This window comes from Dendropsophus ebraccatus, chromosome 1, assembly GCF_027789765.1.
Source record: "Dendropsophus ebraccatus isolate aDenEbr1 chromosome 1, aDenEbr1.pat, whole genome shotgun sequence".
In the NCBI taxonomy this organism is placed as follows: Eukaryota; Metazoa; Chordata; class Amphibia; order Anura; family Hylidae; genus Dendropsophus; species Dendropsophus ebraccatus.
In genome coordinates this window covers 4,542,292-4,567,421 of record NC_091454.1, presented here as the reverse complement: position 1 = coordinate 4,567,421, position 25,130 = coordinate 4,542,292, and the positions used below count along the sequence as shown (strand labels likewise).

The window sequence follows — 25,130 nt, the reverse complement described above, 5'->3', positions numbered from 1 at the left end:
TCACATATTGAGAGTTGTAGTGTTTACAACAGACCTGCAGGAGTAGCAGCCATCAGAATAATAACTGGACTATGACATGACCATTAGAGCAGACGTGGACTGAACTATAAGATTTACACAACGGAAGCTTTTATTGTAAATTATAGGACTTAGTCTAGAGTTCTGGAAGATTCTGCCCCTCGGCTTTTCTCTATCGGTTCCTGCGGAGAACCCTGAACCCACAGCCCCCTAAAACTAAGATCTACGACCCTCTGAGGGATCATACAACTCCCCAAAATAAGTCCAGATGATAAAGCATCACAAATGGAGGAAAAAGGCAAAGAAATGAGCAAGATGGATTGTTGATAAATTAACATTATTTGTTATAACAGAAAAGACTGTCTGTCCTCATCGAACATAAAATGAAAAACAGTCGTCGGAGCGGGAGATGCCCCGAGATCTAACAAATAAAATACAGGAAAAAAAAAAATCAGGAAACTGCGGATACACTTACAGAAGCATCTGCACCATACAGCAGTAACACTAGAATATACTCCAGAGCTGCACTCACTATTCTGCTGGAGGAGTCACTTGGTTAGTTATCCTGTATTATCCTACAGAGCTGCACTCACTATTCTGCAAGAAGTTTCCTTGCTTGTCCTCCTAAAGCTTTGCATTCTGGTAAATGTCTCGACATCAGGCACAATATAGTCCTCTGATTCAAGTAGGCCGACGCCATGTAATGCAGGAACAGTAATGTACATGGTGACACCACCAGCAGAATAGTGAGCACAGCTCTTAAGACATTTATTCACCAAGCTACTCAGCTGTATATGGAGATTACTTCTATATGTGACCTCTATCCTGGTGATCAGACCTTCACATTGGATTGATCACCAGACTCTACTGGTGAACCTATCACGTTCTATGACCCCTCTTGCCAAAGTGAACACGACTTCCGTATTTACAGGCGCAGATTCTGGTTCTGCACATCGAACTCACCCCTCCTATAGATAAGCTTGTGCAGAGAAATCAAACTAAAGATGAGGGAGTTTTCATCTTTCCTGCTCCCCTCCAGACAACAGTTCACATTAGACACTCTGCTTGGGGTCACCTGACTCAAACCTGTGACAACCTTAACAATGCGATGGAGAACATCCTGGAAACGTCATTTCTCGCCTTCGTCAACCTGACGCATTAAGTCCATGAAGAAGAAGACTGAGCGCGGTGAAACAGATTTGGTTATAAACCAGGCGAGGGGGCGGAGCTTCATCCACGTTGTGTCCTTCATCTGGCGCCTTCTTTGCGGCATGTTCAGGCTGTATCCTGGCCGGGTTACGAGTCGCAGGCTCACAGCCGTTTTCAAAAATAGTTTTATTCAACAGCTAACATCTTATGTACACGGCACTCGCTACAAACTAAACTCATTTGAAAAATATGCGCTCGTCCCCCTTGAAGCGTTTTTTCCGCGGCGTGACAAAGTCATCCGTCTCTTCGTCGCTGGCGCCAAACTCGTAGTTCACTTTGGGGAATTTCTTGTCTCGGTAAACGTTAGCGATCAGCTCCTCAAAGTAAGACTCCAACTTTATGCCCGCTGTCGCCACTTCGGAATCGGGCTGCGGTGGGGGGAGAGATGTATGCAAAGGGTTAAAGACACGGCCAAGACCCTGTTCACACCCAGCGACTGTTCTGTCCGCTTCACCCAGGTCATTTTTATTTATCAACCGAAGATTAGAGATGAACACAACTCAAGTCTGATCTTTTAGCATCCAACTTCTTCAGTCTCCGGTAATCAAATCCCAAACAACTGGACTCTATTGCTTGACTGGACGGCTAGAGTTGTGCTCATCTCTACTTTGCTTTAGCCACATCCATAATTCTGTTATGCTTCCCTCTTTGGTTGAAAGCAATCCTATTTTGCCTACGTTACCTCCAGAGCTGCAATCATGCTTCTTTCTGTCAGCCTTCTAGTTACGCTCCTATGCTGCCAGCCACCACTATACTGAGTGCAGCTCTGGAGGATAAGACACAATGTAACCCACCATCCTTAACATTCTCACCTCATTGAACTCCGCGCAGTTCTTGAAGATCAGCCGGATGTCACTCACAAATTCTTCAGGCCGTACGTAGTGTGATGGGCCGTTCAGCTGTAGTTTCCGCTTGACGTGCGATAAATCCATCGGCCTCTTTATGATTCGGTAATAATCAGGCACCTGAAACGCAGAAGCGATCGCTGTGTACGGGCCCGAGCATTTGTATCATCATCTACCACTCCCTGTTATCAGCCATTATGTAGAGGCATTGTGAAGCGCAGAAAACCCCCTCCCCCCTACGACAACTCGGTGACGCAGATCATGGCGGAGATCGCTTACCGTGAGAGGGACGGGGTCTTGGAAGGGCAGGCTCATCTCGTGACAGAACAGGTACAGGAGGATCCGCTCGCACTTCTGTAGACAACATGGTAAAGGTCAATAGTCTGATACCGAGCACCGCCAGGGTTGACCGCACTGACAACACTTACTCTCTGGTCGATTGGCGCCATGACGGCCATGCCCCCGAGCTTCCTCTTCTCTGCCATCGCTGGGTCGTCACAGTCGTATTCTACTTCCGGTTTGGAAAGATCCCGACAGAAGGTGCAAAACCACTCACCACTGCGAGAGAGTAGAGGGCGGAGTCATAAACTGGGCGGAGTCATACATAGGGAGCCCAGACGCTACAGAGTCACTGAAACACTCAGCGCTTACAGGTAAAAAACCAAAACAGATCTCTGCTTGCTGTAGGCGTAAAAAAAGTTTCCTACCCACTGACAGCAAGCAGAGAGTGTGAGGGATTAACGTCCCCGTGTACTGCAGCCGGTGTCTGACCTGGGAAAGTTCATCAGCGTAGGCACATGGCAGGAGAGATGGAACACTTTGGGGCACTTCTCGCAGCACAGCAGCTCGCCCCCGTTCTGACACACCGCGCACCAGTCCTCATTGGGGTCATCCTCCTTGCCGCCGCTCTCGGTTACATGGTTCTGGGACATCCAGCTGTTGGGTCCTGACATGTGCCCCTCCTGCACCACGTGCCGGTCCCCAGTGCTGTCTGGAGTGTCCCTCCGGGGCCCCGCATCTACTTTGGTGGTGCGGTTGGCATTTCTGTCGAGCAGCATGGATGTGAGGATGCTTCCTGAGTAATCGGACTGTAAGAGAAGATGAGGGTGGACGTCAGTGAGAGATGAAGAGGAGAGGGGTCACCGGACACCGATCAGGGGTGCAGGCTCTTACGGTGTGGGCACGCTGCTGCTGCTGACGCCGGCTGGCCTGTTTCACCACCACCACCGGATAGTCAAGCGCCTCGCTGTCCACGTGGTGTTCGGATTTTATCTTGATGGGCTCCAACCGGACAACTGGTACTCTGTGTGTGGAGTCGGCCCCTCCGCTCGGTTTGCTGGAAGACCCCGTACTGCAAAATAGATCAAGATTCAAATTCAGACCTGGCTGCTTATGTACTCTGTGCTGCTGGGACCCTGTAACCTCTCCTATAAGACCAGCAACATCCTCTCCTGATATCCTCTGTGCTGCTGTGACCTCCCGTATAAGATCAGCACCCTCCTCTCCTGACATACTCTGTGCTGCTGTGACCCTGCTGATCCTCTATGTAACACTCACCCTGTGACCTCTCCTATAAGATCAGCCCCCTCCTCTCCTGACATCCTCTGTGCTGCTGTTTCCTCTCCTATAAGATCAGCCCCCTCCTCTCCTGACACCCTCTGTGCTGCTGTGACCTCCCGTATAAGATCAGCACCCTCCTCTCCTGACATCCTCTGTGCTGCTGTGACCTTCCCTGTAAGTTCAGCACACTCCCCTCCTGACATCCTCTGTGCTGCTGTGACCTCCCCTATAAGTTCAGCACACTCCCCTCCTGACATCCTCTGTGCTGCTGGAGGCTATGATCACTTACCTCTCCCGGCTGCCCACACTGGATGCACTTGAGGTACGGATTGGAGGATGAATGCCGGCCATGGACCCTAAACAGAAAAGTCCATCATTATTTGTGAAGAGTCAGGTGGGAGGGGACAGTGGGCCAGGATATAAAATGTCAGATTCTTTACCTAATGGAGACGGCACGGAGGAGTTGGGGGACTGGACAGTCCGGTGGGACGCCATGCGCTGCTGGTGACTCTCCATAGCAAGGTCCTTACGCATCATCTTGTCCATCATGACGTGATCAGTGCTATCAATCTGTACAGGGAGATTAGAGTGTGAGCTCCTGGGGTCAGGGATGATGGGAGTAATGATACAATGTGTGATGAAGTAACGGGGGTGACACGCTGTGTGATGGGGGTGACACGCTGCGTGTGATGGGATGATGGGGGTGACACGCTGCGTGTGATGGGATGATGGGGGTGACACGCTGCGTGTGATGGGATGATGGGGGTGACACGCTGCGTGTGATGGGATGATGGGGGTGACGCGCTGCGTGTGATGGGATGATGGGGGTGATGATACAATGTGTGATGGAAGTAACGGGGGTGACACGCTGTGGGATGGGATGATGGGGGTGACACTGCATGGGATGGGATGAGGGGGGTGACACTGCATGGGATGGGATGATGGGGGTGACACTGCATGTGATGGGATGATGGGGGTGACACTGCATGTGATGGGATGATGGGGGTGACACTGCATGTGATGGGAGGATGGGGGTGACACTGCATGTGATGGGATGATGGGGGTGACACTGCATGTGATGGGATGATGGGGGTGACACTGCATGTGATGGGATGATGGGGGTGACACTGCATGTGATGGGATGATGGGGGTGACACTGCATGTGATGGGATGATGGGGGTGACACTGCATGTGATGGGATGATGGGGGTGACACTGCATGTGATGGGATGATGGGGGTGACACTGCATGTGATGGGATGATGGGGGTGACACTGCATGTGATGGGATGATGGGGGTGACACTGCATGTGATGGGATGATGGGGGTGACACTGCATGTGATGGGATGATGGGGGGGCACTGCATGTGATGGGATGATGGGGGTGACACTGCATGTAATGGGATGATGGGGGTGACACTGCATGTGATGGGATGATGGGGGTGACACTGCACGTGATGGGATGATGGGGGTGACACTGCATGTGATGGGATGATGGGGGTGACACTGCATGTGATGGGATGATGGGGGTGACACTGCATGTGATGGGATGATGGGGGGGCACTGCATGTGATGGGATGATGGGGGTGACACTGCACGTGATGGGATGATGGGGGTGACACTGCATGTGATGGGATGATGGGGGTGACACTGCATGTGATGGGATGATGGGGGTGACACTGCATGTGATGGGATGATGGGGGTTCTGCACTTACATCGGGCAGGGGAGGGAGGTTGAAGGAATTCGCTGCTGAGGACACCAGCTCCATGACGGGGGAGGAGAGGCCTTTGCCATCGCTGATGGTCGGGCTGGACGGGGTGCCGCTGCTGCTGGCGGCCGGGTTGGACATGGTCTGGTTTCCGGTCATCTGCCACTAGAGGCAAGAGACACCATCAGGACCCGACGCTCAGGTTCCTAATACAATGTGGCTGAGTATCTCTGCTCGCTGACTGTTCACATTACACATTATAAGCGGTTTCCATTCCCTGAGAGCAGAGAGGATGATGGGAGTATTGGGGCTGGTACCTGCTTCATTGCGTTCTGCACCATGTAGGGCGCCCTCAGCGTGTTGGGTGCCGCTCCTCTCCGGGGAATGTTGTGCATGTGGAGCTCGGGGGAGGGGCCAGGGTGCCACAGCTGGCCGGACATCACCAGCCCATTGGCCCGGGGGTTCATGCCCTGAACAGTGACAAATCTCTGGCCCTGGTGGAGGAAGCAGCACAGGTCAGGCCCGGGCTCGGCTGACATGCTGTAACACGGGGGAGGGGCCTACCCGAATACCCACCGGAGGCTGATGGGGCCCAGGGCCCTGGATCCTGGGATTGGTCATCACCATGGGTTGGGCGGGGACGTTCGGCCGTCGCTGGCCTTGCTGCCGCTGGGCGAGGAGCTGCTGGTGCATGTGCTGGAGCCGGAGCTGTGCCAGGTTGATCTGTGAGGGGAATTTAGAGAGCTGGTGGCCGGGCGGCGGGTTCCCCTGAGAATTGTGGACCTCCGCGGGGGCCGTCTGCTGGGCCGGGTCCCCCTCTTCAATGACCAGAGAGCCTGTGGGGGCAACAGTGAGACAACGACATCAGCATGATGGTCACATGACCTCCCTAAGTACTATCATAGGCCCCACCCACTGCACCCCTACAAACTGCCCAGAGGCACCGCCCACTCCCTGCAGACTGCTCAGAGCCCCCCACCCTCCTAATCCCTCACTAGAAATGCCCATCCAATCCCTACAGACCTGATGCCCCACCCACTCCAACACTACAGTCCAAGGCCCCACCCACACCATCACTACCAAGAAGAGGCCCCGCCCACCGTGGTATACAGCCACGCCTTACTTTACCTAGACTGAAGATGTGCTGCGCCCAGGAATTAGCATCACACAGAAACTGGACGTTGTTGGTTATGGGGGCGATGTCCCAGCGGGCGCGCAGCAGGTGTCGCAACCGATACGTGATCTGAGGGAGAAACAAAGCTTCTATATAATCTGTGGAGAGGAAAGACCCAGAACACAAGGTGTGACCCCAACTACCCCCCCCCCCCCCCCCCGACAGCTGCAGGTCTGCACTGGTCATGTGACTCACCAGCCTCTTGCTGTACAGGAGGGCGGTGCTGCTGCCGCTGGACACCGCCCACTTGGAGAAATAGACCACATGCTCCAGCTGCTTGGAGAAGCAGTCCACCTCGCTCTGCTGCTTCAGTAGCTTCATCCTCCGCTCCTTGGCCAAAGCCTGTCACCAGAGCAAGAACAAACGTTACGGGTGAGTGAGCAGAAGAGTGAGCGCAGCTCTGGAGTACACTGCAGGACAGGGCTCCTCACCTCCAGCTGCTGCAGCAGGGCTTTGCCCTTCTTGTTAATCTCCACCATTAATGTAAAGATGGCCACCTTGATGTCCTGCTCCACCTGCTTCTGGTTCTGGTTCACTTCTTGGATTCTGGGGAGGAAGATGGGAGAGAATGGATGAAGCGCGACGCTCTGCAGGAGAACGAGCTGTCAGGGCTGAAATATTGTTCCAATTACAGGGAGAGCGGAGGCTCGCGGGGTACGGAGGAGACATCTACTATAGGGACTGCAATGCAGCAACCGGGAACCTGATCAGCTAAGACGACCAGCAGCGGCCTGATCCCCCTCCTCTCTGTGTATACGGCGCCCGATCCCCCTCCTCTCTGTGTATACGGCGCCCGATCCCCCTCCTCTCTGTGTATACGGCGCCCGATCCCCCTCCTCTCTGTGTATACGGCGCCCGATCCCCCTCCTCTCTGTGTATACGGCGCCCGATCCCCCTCCTCTCTGTGTATACGGCGCCTGATCCCCCTCCTCTCTGTGTATACGGCGCCTGATCCCCCTCCTCTCTGTGTATACGGCGCCTGATCCCCCTCCTCTCTGTGTATACGGCGCCTGATCCCCCTCCTCTCTGTGTATACGGCGCCTGATCCCCCTCCTCTCTGTGTATACGGCCCCTGTCTCCCCCCACCCCCCCCTTGGGTATAGGCCTCCTTCCTTAATGCTCTCCCCAGTGGGTATATGCCTCCTAACTTCCCTCTGTGTATACGGCTTCTGATCCTTTATTAGGGGGTATTATCTGAGGAGTCCATAGACCCCACTGTAACGGCGGTGGTGGTGGGGGGTGTATCCCACGTTACCGGACCCTACATTATAACCAGATCAGAGAGGGGCGTATGCCAGGGTGACGCACCTGTTTTGTATTTGGTCTCCGGTGAACTTGATGTACTTGTTCTTCTCCATCAGCTTGGCTATCAGGGTGTCTATAATCACCTTCTGGCTCTGAAAAGCCTCCTCGATAAACTGGTACCTTAGAGGAGAGAGGTCGCTTAGTATGGTAGCCCTCTATGTGACCCCAAATCCCAGGATGCAGTGTATGTTGTGGTGGTCTGCCATGGCCGCCCCCCTACCTGTGCTCCTTGTGCTGACAGTCCCACCTTGGCTGCCCCCCTACCTGTGCTCCTGGAGCTGACCATCCGGCCATGGCCGCCCCCCTACCTGTGCTCCTTGTGCTGACAGTCCCACCATGGCTGCCCCCCTACCTGTGCTCCTGGAGCTGACCATCCGGCCATGGCCGCCCCCCTACCTGTGCTCCTTGTGCTGACAGTCCCACCATGGCCGCCCCCCTACCTGTGCTCCTGGAGCTGACCATCCGGCCATGGCCGCCCCCCTACCTGTGCTCCTTGTGCTTCTGGAGCTGACAGTCCCGTCATGGCCGCCCCCCTACCTGTGCTCCTGGAGCTGACAGTCCCACCATGGCCGCCCCCCTACCTGTGCTCCTTGTGCTGACAGTCCCACCATGGCCGCCCCCCTACCTGTCAGTCCCGTCATGGCCACCCCCCTACCTGTGCTCCTGGAGTTGACCATCCCGCCATTGCCGCCCCCCTACCTGTGCTCCTGGAGCTGACAGTCCCACCATGGCCGCCCCCCTACCTGTGCTCCTTGTGCTGACAGTCCCGCCATGGCCACCCCCCTACCTGTGCTCCTTGTGCTGACAGTCCCGCCATGGCCGCCCCCCTACCTGTGCTCCTTGTGCTGACAGTCCCGCCATGGCCGCCCCCCTACCTGTGCTCCTTGTGCTGACAGTCCCGCCATGGCCGCCCCCCTACCTGTGCTCCTTGTGCCGACAGTCCCATCATGGCCGCCCCCCTACCTGTGCTCCCGGAGCTGACAGTCCCCCCATGGCCGCCCCCCTACCTGACAGTCCCATCATGGCCGCCCCCCTACCTGTGCTCCTTGTGCTCCCGGAGCTGACAGTCCCCCCATGGCCGCCCCCCTACCTGACAGTCCCCCCATGGCCGCCCCCCTACTTGACAGTCCCATCATGGCCGCCCCCCTACCTGTGCTCCTGGAGCTGACAGTCCCCCCATGGCCGCCCCCCTACCTGACAGTCCCATCATGGCCGCCCCCCTACCTGACAGTCCCATCATGGCCGCCCCCCTACCTGACAGTCCCATCATGGCCGCCCCCCTACCTGACAGTCCCATCATGGCCGCCCCCCTACCTGACAGTCCCATCATGGCCGCCCCCCTACCTGACAGTCCCATCATGGCCGCCCCCCTACCTGACAGTCCCATCATGGCCGCCCCCCTACCTGACAGTCCCATCATGGCCGCCCCCCTACCTGACAGTCCCATCATGGCCGCCCCTCTACCTGACAGTCCCATCATGGCCGCCCCCCTACCTGACAGTCCCATCATGGCCGCCCCCCTACCTGACAGTCCCCCCATGGCCGCCCCCCTACCTGACAGTCCCATCATGGCCGCCCCCCTACCTGACAGTCCCATCATGGCCGCCCCCCTACCTGACAGTCCCATCATGGCCGCCCCCCTACCTGACAGTCCCATCATGGCCGCCCCCCTACCTGACAGTCCCATCATGGCCGCCCCCCTACCTGTGCTCCTTGTGCTCCTGGAGCTGACAGTCCCGGCAGGTCAGCTTATCGCAGGTCTCGCAGTACAGTTTCAGCTGCTCCTTCTTGTGGAACGGACAGAAGACGGGACGCTGACTATTCGTTCCCACTGCTTAAAAGGGCAAAAAAAAAAAAAAAAAAAAAAAAAGGGGTCAAACCAACAAAAACTGCGCATTCTGGATGTTACCGCTCCCCAACTCCCCCCGAGCTCTTACCGGGCGGCACCTCCTCCTTCTGCCGGACTGTGTGGTCCTTGGTGAACTTCACCCTCTGGTGCGCCTGCACGCAGTTCTTACACAACCACTCCACACACTCCACACAGAAGCCCTGCGCCTCCGCATTGTCCTCACAGCTCGTGCACACCTGCTGCAAAGGGAGAATACCGTGAGTGATGTAACAGCAGAATAGTGAGTGCAGCTCTGGAGGATGAGACCTGATGTAACAGCAGAATAGTGAGTGCAGCTCTGGAGGATGAGACATGATGTAACAGCAGAATAGTGAGTGCAGCTCTGGAGGATGAGACATGATGTAACAGCAGAATAGTGAGTGCAGCTCTGGAGGATGAGACAGGATATAACAGCAGAATAGTGAGTGCAGCTCTGGAGGATGAGACATGATGTAACAGCAGAATAGTGAGTGCAGCTCTGGAGGAGACATGATGTAACAGCAGAATAGTGAGTACAGCTCTGGAGGATGAGACATGATGTAACAGCAGAATAGTGAGTGCAGCTCTGGAGGTGACTACTTTTTTTTAACTTAATGTACGTGAGGGTTTATACATCAGATGACTGCACACAGCCCGAGTAAAGACGGATCTTCTCTGTATGCATATTTGCACCCAATGCTGTCTGCAGACACTGAATAAGCAGAGAATCTTGGGAGATTTCAGCTCTGAAGCTTGTAAATCTGGTTACTGAAGCATCGTCACTCACAGCTGCAGTGTCGGCACAGTGTCTCACCTGGCTGGGCTTCTCCACGGTGCTGCTGGGGACCTCCGTGGTGTCTCGTACAAAGTAATTCTCTATGATGTCCCTCTCGGCGCACTCCTGGCTGCAGACCGGACACCGGATGATTCCCACTGCAAGAGACGAGACAGAGGATCAGGGGACGAGCGCGGAAATGATGGGGACAGCACAGTGTACGGCATTCACTGCAAGAGACATGATCATCAGGGGACAGCACAGTGTACGCCATCCACTGCAAGAGACATGATCATCAGGGGACAGCACAGTGTACCGCATTCACTGCAAGAGACATGATCATCAGGGGACAGCACAGTGTACCGCATTCACTGCAAGAGACAAGACAGAGGATCAGGGGACGAGCGCGGAAATGATGGGGACAGCACAGTGTACGCCATCCACTGCAAGAGACATGATCATCAGGGGACGAGCCCGGGAAAGATGCAAGAGACAAGACCATCAGGGGACAAGCCCGGGAACCAAGGGGACAGCACAGTGTACGGCATTCACTGCAAGAGACATAATCAGGGGACAACACAGTGTACAGCGGGACCACTCAGGATCAGTCGGGCCCCAGTGAGCAGCTTGTTACCCCATTATGCTATGGATTGGGGGGATAACATGTAGAGAGGCAAATACTCCTTTAATGTAAGTGAAATTAAAACAGACAGCGCCTTGAAATATCTGGTACTCAATCATTACAATAACCACATGTAACCGTGACAAGATCTCTGCACATCTCCCCGATACGGCGTCACAGCTATTATAATGTGATAAGTGACGGGTGACAGGTCACAAGACGAGCGGGTAACAAGGATGGAGCTGCCGCCATCTGTTTACTCAGTCACTTCACCCTATGTGACCTCTGTGCCAGGATCAGTCATAGGATCCACGTGAGGCACGCAATGAGGATGAGGCAAGCGAGACGGGCGAGACGGAGAGGAGGGTGGACAAGAGACAGAAGACTAAAGAGAGACACAGAAGAGTGTGGGGGGAGAGAAAGACACGGGCAAGAAGGAGAGGAGGGTGGACAAGAGGGACATGGGCAAGACTGAGTGGAGGGCAGAAGAGAGACGGGTGAGACCGAGGTGCGTTGGAGAGAGACATGAAGTGGAGGGCTAAAGAGACGAGTAAGAAAGGAGAGAGAAGGCAAGACGGAGAGAAGGGTGGACGAGAGAGACTCGGGCAAGACTGAGAAAAGGGCAGGAAAGAGAAAGGTGAGACGGAGAGGAGGGCGGAAGAGAGATGGGCAAGACAGAGGCGTAAAAGATGGCCAGGACGAAGAGGGGGGTCAAGAGAGAGAAGAGAAAGACACGCCACCGAACACTGACATGCTCACTCTCTATTTTAAACAATGATAATCTCTCCAATAAAACCATCAATCTAACACTGACGCTAAGCGGATCTAAGGGTGGCTCTCCTTGTGTAACATGTGGGGACAACCACACACAACGCTTAGATCACTGCGATCAGCGACCTTCCACTATTACAGCGATAGTTTAGACAGTGAAAGATCACAACATTATTAACCATCGAGAAAAATCTGATGTGTTTTTTTTGTTAACTAAGACGGCGCCAAAAACGAATTTCACAGCTAATTTATATAATTATTATTCCTGTATGAGACTCATAACAGCGGCGGAGATCACCGTCAGATGACTCGTAAAGAGTCCACGGGAAAATCCACCCCCTCCAAACGTCAGACTAAAAACAAAAACACAATAAAACGTTATAATAACAGCTGCTCCACCCGCGTGACTCAGCGGATAAGCTCCGCCCATGTAATATCAAGTGTATGACATCACTGTAAACAAGACACACCGTGACGTAAGTCACCCTAGTACGCTCAGCACTCAATGAGTCATCCGTTAGAACCGCAGTCATACAGCCCCATATTAGTCTCCGCCCACCGGTTTTCCGCATGACACCAAGACCTGCTGGGAGGCCGTCTAGGAACGCAAAGTTGCATCTCTCCACAGTCATGACCAAAGCGTAACAACGGCATGATTCTTTGAAGGACGTCATCTACATCTACTGCTCCAGTCACGCCCAAAGAGGTGTTCACAGATCCACCATTATATATATTATATTACACTGAGTGATTATATCTATGTGACTGGAGAAGAAAAAAAAAAAAAAAAGCCTCGAGATTAAAGTATACCCATGATTGCCAGATCAATGTCAGGTCCCTTTGGTGATCCAAAAGTGTGGGATATGAATACACTTTGCGACTATAATGCATGTGACCCCATTGGATCCAATAGGGGTCGTGTGCATTATGGTCTCATTCTGTCGTAGCAGGTAAACTAAGTAAAAAGTATCCGTAAAGTCGCTCAATATGTTCTGTTCTGTGAATGTAAACAAAAAGTGAGATGTTGCGGACCTGGCCACTGCGTTATTATTCCCACCAATTCATCCCATGGTCCAATTCATTCCCATCCAGGTCTAGTGCACTGCCGGCATGAGCCGAGCTCTGCACGTGTGATCTCTGCCCATCCCCCGTCACGTTTCCATTAATACTCAGGACGTCGGCTGTGTAAACCGCCTCAGACTGGTTTCAGCTGGAAGTGGCTGAAAAAATCCAGACTCCCCGTCTCTCCCTCCTCGGCTCAAAACAGGTCAAACCATTGACAGGGAGAGGAAGAGGGGGGTAATGAGGACTGCAGAACAAGACGTGCACTCTGCTACCCCCCCAACCCCCCCGCTGAGGAATAATGTCGTTGTCCAGGGTGTACAGCACTGTGGCTCTAATACTGTGTCGATAGACTGTGCCACATGCACACTGTACAGGATCGGAGCATGAATCATGGCCGCCACCAAACCAACACACAAACCCCATTAAATGGGAGGTCATAAGTGCTATACCCGAATCTCCACTGGCAAAGTGTGTTGTTAAAAAGAACACATTCAATATGGCGGCGCCATGACTGTCATATTGACTCGATCAGGAAGGTTAGCCTAAACAAGAAAAAAAAAAAAATATTCGAGGGACCTCCACCTCCCTCTGGGCTCTTACTTCCTGTTATCACCTAAAGCTGTGATGTCACTTCCTGCTGCCAGGGAGGAGAGCCTATCATTTTACACAGAGGCTACAGGAAAGGGTTGGCTGTTATATGGCTGCAGGGGGAGATGTTTAAATGGAACACTTTTTTGTTAGAGAAACTATTTGTCGCCACTTTCCCCAATCTACTGACTAATCTGATCGAAGGGATACTATAAAATCTTAAGGCCCTATAACGCTCATCGATTATCGCGTAAAGCTTTGCTATAACGATCACTAGTGAGAACTAGCGTTTTTGTTGCGAACGATTCTATTACATTCACTGATTGCCACTATTAACGATAATTTTTGCATCGTTATATAGTCGCTAATCGTTCCTCAGGACAACCCACACAGTATCTGCGATTGTCGAATTACCAATGATGATGATGATTTTTCAACATGTTGTAAGATGATTAACGACTTTTCCTTTGTTTGTTGGGTGTTATGTGAGGGGGATAATTGTTCATTTTTGGTTATTGCGAATTTTTAAAGGATAATCGCTCTGTGTAATAGGGCCTTTATAGACCAGGGCTCAGACTTAACCATTTGGCAGTCAATGGAAAGGAGCAATCACATAAAAATACTACTGTACTCCAGAAAGACGTGACGTTCCTGACAGATCGACACTTGGATACGAGTGGAACGATGGGTTATACTGAGGTCGTACAGATCGCCTGAGAAGTGGATAAATTTAAGTCACAGATGTCCTCAAGAGGTCAACCCTGCCCCCAGAACTCTTCAAGTTCAGAAACCACAAGCAGGTCTATAAGTAACCCCATGAACAGGCTTGCCAACAGGTCACCCTCTACAAGAAGCAGGCACATTTGTTTTTATACACCGTCCAATGTGTTTTCAACTCCTGTGGAGAGCGCAGAGGAAGAGAAGATGACGCCTGATCATCATGACCGCATATATATTAAACAGATTGACTTGAAGCTTCCTATCGGGCACCCACCTTTTGTAATAGAGTTGTGAAAGTTGTCTACAATGGGCTACAGACACTCAAGTATGGCGGCACAGATAAGAGCTGAAGAATTAGGTGAAGGTGGTAAAAGCCGGGGCATGACTACTCCGCATTCCATGTAGATTGTATTTGCTCTGATCTGACACTTGTGACTATATGATCTGACTACACAATGTTTGTAGTCTGTGACCATGGGGACACAAAACGGGTAAATTAACAAATCAAAGATAATCTACAAAGTTCGTCCAGGCTGCAAAAGCCATCATACCCTCTCAAGTCGATCAGAGGACACTTCAGAAAATTACCTCACTTTCAATCTGACAGGGAGATAACTGGTGGTCAGGTGCACAGGGAACGCTGCAGAGCCAGTATCTGGAGAATATATTCCCATCCCCATCCTAATATTTGCATTTTGCTCTTAAGTTATCAGACTCCGACCGATAATGCAAATCGTTCTTTCTGAAACAAGCCGGTGAGATGCCGCACACGTGTCACCGCCAAATGGTCCAATTTACATAAGTCATTTATGGGTAAAGGGATCCGCGATGGCTTACTGGGTAAGCAAATCACAGTCAGCTGATTCCGGAAGTGCAAAGGAATTCTGGGTAGGACGTGTCACACGAGCCACTGACTCACAAAGGGACAGCGGGCGAGGCAATGACCTCAAGTGTCATATCCATGAGTCACTGCAAATTTTGGAAAGGTTTACATCATCGTTCGAAAGGGTAGGAAAGTCTAATCTACATCTTGTGGAGAATCCATCACTGATAACTGGATAAATTATGGAAGAGGATGGGTGACCACATCTGCACTGCATGCGCCCAACTGGATGGGAACAGTGCACAATGTTATCATAAGAAAGTTGCCCATTTTGGTACCCATAAACTATGGTGTTAAAAAGTGCCAGAGTCTTTGAGATCCTGGTACTATAAACCAGAAATTTATAACAATTAGGCCATGAAGTGGTGCCAGTGATATGGTACCCATCCTGGTGCCAGGTCCTAAGATTAAAACCAAGTCTGATTTACATGTACTCAACTTGGTACCAAGTGGCAGCAATCCATTCTCGGGATAGGTACCATAGTAGCGGTGATCCATTCCCCAAGATAGGTACCGGAGTGGAAGTCAACCTATCCCCGGGATAGGTACCGGAATGGCAGTGATCTGTTCCCGCGAAAGGTACTGAAGTGGAAGTCATCCAATCCCCGATATAGGTACCGGAAAGACTGTGATCCATTCCCTGGGATAGGTACCAGAGTGACTGCGATTCATTCCCTGGGATAGGTACCAGAGTGGCGGCAATCCATTCCCCAGGATAGGTACCAGAGTAGCGTCAATCCATTCCCCGGGATAGGTACCAGAGTGGCGGCAATCCATTCCCTGGGATAGGTACCAGAGTGGCGGCAATCCATTCCCCGGGATAGGTACCAGAGTGGCGGCAATCCATTCCCCGGGATAGGTACCGAGTAGTAGTGATCCATTCCCCGGGATAGATACCGAGTAGTAGTGATCCATTCCCTGCGATAGGTACTGAGTGGCAGCCACCATTTCCCCAGGATAGGTACTGAGTGGCAGTGATCCATTCCCCCGGGATAAGTACCAAGTGGCAGTGATCCATTCCATGGGATAGGTACAGAGAGCCAGGGATCCTCTTGGTGATATGTTTTGATCTTGAAGCCAAATGTTAATGATTTGCTAGTGTCTGGTGCCAAGCCCTTGGCTTGGTAACTGGCGCGGATTATTATTTATTTTTTTTCTAACTTTGATGGTGGAGCCATTTGATTTAATGCTTTTCCTTGGCGCTGTGGTTGTCACCAGGTAAATCATTTTGTTGAAACAAATACCAGAGGTCACGTACTGTTCCTGCTACCAATTGTCAGGGAGCTTGAGCCAAAGCTGTGATTTTGCTCTGTGTTTCATACCAATTGGCAGTGATGTACAATGTCTGCAGAGGATAGGTGATAAACCTACGAGCGCCTGGGGGTCCATCCGATCACACAAATTCTCAGATCCCCTGTGTCACCACCAGTCGTCTTACAGTCTATAGGACTAAGGGGGATAGCTGGGGACAGTACCTGGCCTTGATACGTGTCGGTCGGGCCCCTCAAGCTTAAAAAAAAAGACAAAGGTTTCCTTACAAAAGAATCTTTTTATATCTGGCATTGATTTACTAAAGAAAACCCAATTACTGCCCCATCAAATCCCCAGCTACAGAAGGGCATCAGGCCCAGTCCCTGCACAGAGTCTGTACAGTCACAAGGCATGCTCTCTACACTATGCCACAGAAGTCAGTAGGGTGATGGTCACACCTCCCCACCTCCCAATTATCTGCATAATTACATCTGTTACAGAGCACGCTCACGATAAGATTCAACAGCACGCCCACAACACTCTAAAATAATTCACTATTACATGAGGCCACTTGTGAACCAAATCTCTGCTTTGGCTGTTTAGGTGCAAACCCAACAGAATATGGAAAGAATATAAAACATTTCCAGTGGATAATAAAGAAAAAAAACTTTGCGTGACCCGAAACCCACTCCCTCCAAATCCAGGAGCAGAATCACAGCAAATATAAAGACACTCTATAATATAATAACCCAAAAATAGTTCCAACCTTTGCTGCCAAAAGAGGAGAACGACCTGATCATCTCTATCTGGAGGTTCTCTGTATACAGTGGGGGAGGGGGGGGGGGGGGGGGGGTGTCATCTATCTGAAGGTTCTCTGTATACGGGGGTCAGGAGGCGGCTGCACAAGCTGATCATCTATCTGGAGGTTCTCGTATACGGGGTCAGGTGGCTGCAGCGCTTACACAAAACACAGAACAGACCTGAGGATGGAACGCGGCTACGGTTACGGTACATGGGACAGACCTGGGAATGAAAAGCGGCTGCGGTTACAGTACATGGAACAGACCTGAGAACGGAACGCCGCTGCGGTTACGGTACGTGGGACAGACGTGAGGATGGAATGCAGCTGCAGTTACAGTACATGGGACAGACCGCGGCTGCGCTTATGGTACGTGGGACAGACCTGAGAACGGAACGCGCCTGCAGTTACAGCACGTGGGACAGACCTGAGGATGGAACGCGTCTGCGGTTACACTACGTGGGACAGACCTGAGGATGGAACGCGTCTGCGGTTACACTACGTGGAACAGACCTGAGAATGGAACGCGTCTGCAGTTACAGCACGTGGGACAGACCTGAGGATGGAACTCGTCTGGTTTCACTACGTGGGACAGACCTGAGGATGGAACGCCGCTGCAGTACTTGAGGACGGCTACGGTTACAGTCCATTGGACGGACCCACTGAATAATTTTTTTATATAAGTGTTATGATCTCACAGCAGCTCCTGCTGGTTCAGTGTGCGCAGACTGTAAGGGGCTCATTACACAGAGCCATAATCGGAGGAATCAGGACGAGACAACGATCAGCCAATGAAATGATCACCAGCTGTTTCCAGACCTAAAAATCATAGGCTGACGACCGCGCAACGTAATAGTCACCCATCGCCCAACGTGTAATAGTCATCCACATGGACCACCTCTTCCTCCACTGCTGCTTCAGGGGCTGCACACAGCTAGAGCTCTATTCATACTACTGCCCCATGAAGGCTTCACATCTACAGCCTCCACAGCTGGTTCAGAGTCTGTGCAGAGCAAGCCCCAACCCCTCTGTTACCTTCTAAAGGCTTCACACCTACTACCACTATTACAGCCGCCTGACTATTCAGCACCTCCACTGCTGGTTCAGGGGCTGCACACAACTAGCCCTCTATCACACCTACTACTATTACAGCAGCTTGACGACTATTGACCCTCTCCGCTGCTGGTTCAGGGGTTGTAGAGAGAAAGACCAGGACCTTACCGCAGCATCTAACACCACTCGCTGCTGCTGGTTCAGGGTCTGTCTACAGATTGCATCCAGCAGAATTTAGAATGCAGCTCTGGATGTGAAACACATGAGACTTCCTGGATCTCTAGAACTTTCCACCCTAATCGTCTGCTATATAATACAATAGAAGATCAGTAGAAACCGTGTGAGTGCCACTCAATGCCAGGCGGCAGGTAAGAAATCCAATACATTTATTGGAGGCAAAAAACTAAAAAGCAGTTTTCCCAACTCACTGAAGGGCCTCGTCAACACAGGAATGGGTTTGAGCTCCACACAGCAGAAAGGTGAAAAGGTGAGATGTAGAGGGGTCAGGCCGGAGCTGGACATGCTGAGATTAGCAAATATACACGTGACCAATTCATAGACCTGCCCAGCAAATACATGGGAAAAAAAAGCAGCCCCATCATTTACATAGGAAAGGATTCTTCACAGTCAGAGCAATCACAGCTCCCATAGCAGTCTCTACATTATCACCCAGAAAGATGGGTTATTCCATCACCTGCCCGACACCGGGCCTATAAAGACTCCTTGCACGTGTATAATCACCGGACTCTGATCCCGGGGCCACAGAGCAAACTCCAGATCAGTAATGTATGTAAACAGTGACCTCACCAGCAGAATAGTGAGTGCAGCTCTGGAGTATAATACAGGATCAGTAATGTAATGTATATACACAGTGACCCCACTAGCAGAATAGCGAGTGCAGCTCTGGGGTATAATACAGGGTGTAATGTAACATCCAGGGAGGCACAGACCTCCCCCCTATATAGACCACAAATTATATCACAGCAAACTAGAACCTCATCAGCAAAACCACTAAAGAAAATTTCGGAATAGGCGGATGAAGTATCAGGTTGGGATGGGTGGTGAGTAGATCAGTTTTCAGCAGTCACCAGTGGGGCGGTGGAGTGTATACACATTCACACTGGGGCACAGATACAAGGTTAGGCCCCAGCTAGACACTCACCCTGCACATATTGCCCCGAGATATGGGCTATACTGGGGTACAATGATGTGAGGGTAGGGCAGCTAAGATGTGGGTCACAAGGATATATATTGGGGTGAACAGATGTGATAGATACAGATGTGGGGCCCCAGTGATACATTAGGGTACAGGATGCAGATACGAGGGCAGACAGAAGTGAGACCTCCAGGTACCGGGGCCACACTGACCACAGCGGGGTTCAATCTGCACAGTGATACCCAGGGGCCTCTGAGTATGGGGGCCACAACAGTGATACACAGCACAGATACAAGTATAGTATAGACTGGAGTGAGGCCCAGTATGGGGGGGGGGGCAATCATTTGCACTCACCCAGCATGGTGCTGCCCGGGGGCCACAGTGATACTGTACTCACCCCGCACGGTTCCCCCTTGGAGCCACACATACACAGCACATGAATAAGTATATACACTGCTCATAATCAGCACAGATAAAAGCCTATACATTGTACTCACCCTGCACAGCTCCCACCCGGGCACCCGGTCTGGGGGTCACACTCATACACAGCGATATATTGACAGTACTCACCCTGCACGGTTGCTCACGGGGGCCTGGTCTGGGACTCATACACATCACATATACGAGTATACACAGTGATATATAGTTGGTATTCACCCTCCACGGTTACTCCCAGGGCCTAGTCTGGAGGTCGCACTCATACACAGCGATATATAGATGGTACTCACACTGCACGGTTCCCCCTGGGCCCGGTCTGGGAGTCAAACTCATACACAGAGCATATATGGGTATAGACAGTATTATATAAATGGTACTCACCCTGCATGGTTCCTCCTGGGGGTCACACTCATACCCAGCACACATACACAATAATATATAGATGGTACTCACGCTGCACGGTTCCTCCCGGGGCCCGGTCTGGGGGGGGGGGTCACACTCATACACAGCACATGTATAGGTATAGACAGTGATATATGGATGGTACTCACGCTGCACGGTTCCTCCCGGGGCCCGGACTGGGGGGTCACACTCATACACAGCACATGTATAGGTATAGACAGTGATATATGGATGGTACTCACGCTGCACGGTTCCTCCCGGGGCCCGGACTGGGGGGTCACACTCATACATAGCACATATATAAGTATACACAGTATTATATAGATGGTACTTAGGGATGAATGAACTTTTGAAAAGTTCAGTTCGGGTCGATCCGGCGAACTTTCATGAAGTTCGGATTCGTACGAACTGAACCTAAAACGAACCTTGCTGTAATGGCTGAATAATTGCAGCTCTAATAGTGGGAGCCTGATAGGGTACAGTTTCGTTTAGTTGCAGTTGCTATTACAATGAAAAAAGCGGAAGAATCAAAGTGCAAAAATAGTGAAAAAAAAATAGCCAAGGTGTAAGTGATTACACGGGACATAGGACACAAAGTTCCTTGGACCCAGTAGGTGGAAAACATTATGGTTGAAAAGAGACTATTGGAGGAGGAGGCGGCACCACTTGATTGCACCCAGGCCAGTATGATTGGGAACAAACTATTCATGGAGGAGGAGGATGGTCAGCCTTGGAGTGGTGGCCTGGGATTCCTCGCTGATGATGTTGGTTACCACACTTTCCAGAATACGAACGAGTGGGATGATGTCCTTGATGCTCACAGAGTCACATCCTCAAAAGGGATTAACAATTGGCAGGACATGTTGGAAGAAGCCTGTGCACTATGAGGTTTATCACTTGTGCCATACAAGGTGTATGACTCCCTGCTGCACTGCAGAGACAAGGTTCCTTCCATTGTCGGCTACAACACTTCCCACCGTTAGTTGACCTTGACTCAGCCATTCATATATCTCCTCCCTGGTGGTCCGGAGGAGCTCCTACCCACTGTGGCTAAGTTCACCCAGGCTCACAAAATGGAGGACAGCCTGAGAGCGCCGGGCCTGACATCGTTGGTAAGATAACGGGGCAGGTTGGACTGCAGTCATAGTGATGGATGGTTGCAAGATGGTGGAGGCAGAACTTGTGCAGAACTGGCCTCCTAAAGCACCGGGGAGGTGACAGTGGCAAGAATGGGCTAACTTTCTGGTGGTCTTCTGGGGGAATGTTGACCCAATGGGCAGTAACACATGTACTGCCCTCGCCCATAATTAAAGGACCAGACATCAGCACTGGGGTGCACGGTCCTGGACACCGAGATACCCAATGAGTCGCCAACATTTTTCTACAACAGTGCAGTGATGGGACAGGCGATGGGACTTTTTTTTGTTTCTGCGACAGTGATGGGACTTTTTTTTTTTTTACTTTTTGTTGTTGCGGTTAAACAGGGTTCTTCTATTTTTTGAACCTGATTGTAAAGATATGAACTGATTTTCCCTTAATAAATTCGATAAGCTTGAGCACTGAAGTTGCTTTCATGTGTCTTGGTTGATACTCACAGACAGCTGTCACATTACATTTTTGATTAGGCAGCACCCAGGTATATTAGAGACTAAATTAAGGTCTCACCCTAACAGGGGTGACGTCACACATCTTGATATTCACAGAAAACCAGGATACAAGGGATTATAGGAGTAATAATCCCTTGTATCCTGGTCTATTCTGTGACAAAAGTACAATTTTGCATCGCTGTTATTTTTACCAGATTCCTAACAAACTTTCTCAAAGTTCGTAACGAAACTGGTTTGTAATGGCTCGCTAATCCCTAATGGTACTCACCCTGCACGGTTCCTCCCAGGGCCCGGTCTGAGGGTCACACTCATACACAGCACTATATAGATGGTACTCACCCTGCACGGTTCCTCCCAGGGCCCGGTCTGAGGGTCACACTCATACACAGCACTATATAGATGGTACTCACCCTGCACGGTTCCTCCCAGGGCCCGGTCTGAGGGTCACACTCATACACAGCACTATATAGATGGTACTCACCCTGCACGGTTCCTCCCAGGGCCCAGTCTGAGGGTCACACTCATACACAGCACTATATAGATGGTACTCACCCTGCACGGTTCCTCCCAGGGCCCGGTCTGAGGGTCACATTCATACACAGCACTATATAGATGGTACTCACCCTGCACGGTTCCTCCCGGGCCAGTCTGGGGGTCACACTCATACCCAGCACAAATATAGGTATACACAGTATTATATAGATGGTACTCACCCTGCACGGTTCCTCCCGGGGGCCCGGTCTGGGGATCACACTCATACCCAGCACTATATAGATGGTACTCACCCTGCACGGTTCCTCCCGGGCCGGTCTGGGGGGGTCACACTCATACCCAGCACATATATACGTATACACAGCACACACATAGGTATAGACAGTGATGTATAGATGGTACTCACCCTGCACGGTTCCTCCCGGGGGCCCGGTCATACACAGCACATAAATACGTATACCCAGTACATATAGATAGTATATAGATGGTACTCACCCTGCACGGTTCCTCCCGGGGGCCCGGTCATACACAGCACATATATACGTATACCCAATATATATAGATAGTACATAGGTGGTACTCACCCTGCACGGTTCCTCCCAGGGGCCCGCTCTGGGGGTCACTCTCATACCCAGCACACATATACACAGTATTATATAGATGGTACTCACCCTGCACGGTTCCTCCCGGGGGCCCGGTCATACACAGCACATATATACAGGTATATAATAGATGTAATATATAGATGGTACTCACCCTGCACGGTTCCTCCCGGGGGCCCGGTCATACACAGCACATATATACAGGTATATAATAGATGTAATATATAGATGGTACTCACCCTGCACGGTTCCTCCCGGGGGCCCGCTCTGGGGGGCTCCGGGGGGCGGGGGTCCCGCGGCGGCGGCGGGCAGGCTGATGTAACGGCTGGGCGCCGGTAGACACCTCTGGCACACGGAGTGCAGGCAGGGCAGCAGGCGGGGGCTCCGGCTCTGGATGTTTAGCCGGCACACACCGCACGTCTCCAGCAGGCTGAGGGCGGCCCTCTCCCCGCTGCGCTCCTCAGGCCCCGGCCGGCTCTCCGCCTCATTCTCCGGGGGCGGCGGCGGAGGGACCGGCTGAGACGAGGCCGCGGCCCCCTCCATGCTCAGAGTCCTCGGACTTTCCTGGGCCTCACCGCCCGCGCTGCTCTATCCGCTCCAGCGGCCTCGCCGCCTCCTGACATCCGACAGGCACGGCCGCCCGACGCAGACTGAGCGCCCGATCCAGGCACGCCTCCCTGCGGCCGCTACCACTCCAACGGCGGCTGAGTCCGAGGGAAACTGCTGGAACAACGTGATGGTCGCGGCCGAACTCTACTCTCCGGGTCCCCCTGCGGCGTGGTACGATCCAGGACTGTGTTTTCCCCCCCCCTTGCTCCGCCAAGAGAGCGGGCTTCTGAGGACACGCCCCCAATCCTTTATCCAATAGGAAGCGCGTGATGAATATTTAATAAGCTGGGCGGGGTTGGATCATGAATATTAAGCGATGGTCCTGACTGGAATGTAGATGAGGTGAGGAGGCTTTGTGCAGCGGCAGAGCCCAGAACAAAGAGTGCTGCAAAGAGCGGCCGCAAAGTGTGAGGTGAGGTGAGGGAAAGTTCTCTACTGAGCAGCTGCAAAGTGTGAGGTGAGGGAGAGGGCTGCACAGAGCGGCTGTGAGGTGAGGGAGAGTGCTGCACAGAGCGGTTGTAAAGTGTGAGGTAAGGGAGAGTGCTGCACAGAGCAGCTGTAAAGTGTGAGGTGAGGGAGAGTGCGGCACAGAGCGGCTGTAAAGTGTGAGGTGAGGAAGAGTGCTGCACAGAGCGGCTGTAAAGTGTGAGGTGAGGGAGAGGGCTGCAAAGAGCGGCCGCAAAGTGTGAGGTGAGGTGAGGGAGAGGGCTGCACAGAGCGGCTGTAAAGTGTGAGGTGAGGGAGAGGGCTGCACAGAGCGGCTGTAAAGTGTTAGGTGAGGGAGAGGGCTGCACAGAGCAGCTGTAAAGTGTGAGGTGAGGGAGAGGGCTGCACAGAACGGCTGTAAAGTGTGAGGTGAGGGAGAGGGCTGCACAGAACGGCTGTAAAGTGTGAGGTGAGGGAGAGGGCTGCACAGAGCGGCTGTAAAGTGTGAGGTGAGGGAGAGGGCTGCACAGAGCGGCTGTAAAGTGTGAGGTGAGGGAGAGTGCTGCACAGAGCGGTTGTAAAGTGTGAGGTGAGGGAGAGGGCTGCACAGAGCGGCTGTAAAGTGTGAGGTGAGGGAGAGTGTGAGGTGAGGGAAAGTACTGCACAGAGCGGCTGTAAAGTGTTAGGTGAGGGAGAGGGCTGCACAGAGCGGCTGTAAAGTGTGAGGTGAGGGAGAGGGCTGCACAGAACGGCTGTAAAGTGTGAGGTGAGGGAGAGGGCTGCACAGAGCGGCTGTAAAGTGTGAGGGGAGGGAGAGGGCTGCACAGAACGGCTGTAAAGTGTGAGGTGAGGGAGAGGGCTGCACAGAACGGCTGTAAAGTGTGAAGTGAGGGAGAGTGCTGCACAGAGCGGCTGTGAGGTGAGGGAGAGTGCTGCACAGAGCGGCTGTAAAGTGTGAGGTGAGGGAGAGGGCTGCACAGAGCGGCTGTAAAGTGTGAGGTGAGGGAGAGTGCTGCACAGAGCGGCTGTAAAGTGTGAGGTGAGGGAGAGTGCTGCACAGAGCGGCTGTAAAGTGTGAGGTGAGGGAGAGTGCTGCACAGAGCTGCTGTAAAGTGTGAGGTGAGGTAGAGGGCTGCACAGAGCGGCTGTAAAGTGTGAGGTGAGGGAGAGGGCTGCACAGAGCGGCT

At 52.2% G+C, this 25,130-nt stretch overlaps 1 protein-coding gene and 1 long non-coding RNA gene across 5 annotated transcripts in view; one reads left to right on the top strand and one right to left on the bottom strand.

Moving 5' to 3' along the window:
* Window positions 1-107: 107 nt before the first annotated feature.
* Window positions 108-23,723, bottom strand: TRIM24 (tripartite motif containing 24). Of its 4 annotated transcripts, none has more exons than XM_069964002.1 (19): window positions 23,148-23,723; window positions 10,499-10,617; window positions 9,755-9,902; window positions 9,522-9,651; window positions 7,821-7,937; window positions 6,944-7,058; window positions 6,708-6,854; window positions 6,467-6,581; window positions 5,915-6,174; window positions 5,656-5,832; window positions 5,345-5,503; window positions 4,073-4,202; window positions 3,922-3,988; window positions 3,246-3,423; window positions 2,844-3,160; window positions 2,501-2,630; window positions 2,352-2,426; window positions 2,040-2,192; window positions 108-1,595 (listed from the first exon to the last, which is right to left on the bottom strand). In XM_069964002.1, the coding sequence occupies exons 1-19, from the start codon at window positions 23,449-23,451 to the stop codon at window positions 1,404-1,406; spliced, it is 3,033 nt and encodes a 1,010-aa protein (XP_069820103.1). In that variant the 5' UTR covers window positions 23,452-23,723; the 3' UTR covers window positions 108-1,403. The 4 variants fall into 4 exon arrangements, with proteins under 4 accessions (XP_069820103.1, XP_069820095.1, XP_069820110.1 ...); XM_069963994.1 differs by having other exon boundaries at window positions 9,755-9,905; window positions 23,148-23,722; XM_069964009.1 differs by lacking the exon at window positions 5,345-5,503 and having other exon boundaries at window positions 9,755-9,905; window positions 23,148-23,722.
* LOC138786959 (uncharacterized) overlaps window positions 23,154-25,130 on the top strand; it is a 31,151-nt gene continuing 29,174 nt past the window's right edge. The window contains exon 1 of the long non-coding RNA XR_011362265.1: window positions 23,154-23,688. This is a non-coding gene — a long non-coding RNA (uncharacterized lncRNA). The remainder of the gene's footprint in view (window positions 23,689-25,130) is intronic.

Bases quoted from the DNA above. Each gene is read 5' to 3' on its own strand.
- TRIM24 (XM_069963994.1), bottom strand. From the start codon at position 23,451: ATGGAGGGGGCCGCGGCCTCGTCTCAGCCGGTCCCTCCGCCGCCGCCC. The intron at 9,906-10,498 runs GTGAGACACTGT...CTCCCTTTGCAG, and splicing joins CCGTGGAGAAGCCCAGCCAG to CAGGTGTGCACGAGCTGTGA. The intron at 5,833-5,914 runs GTGGGTATTCGG...TTCCTCCACCAG, and splicing joins CTGGGCCCCATCAGCCTCCG to GGCCAGAGATTTGTCACTGT.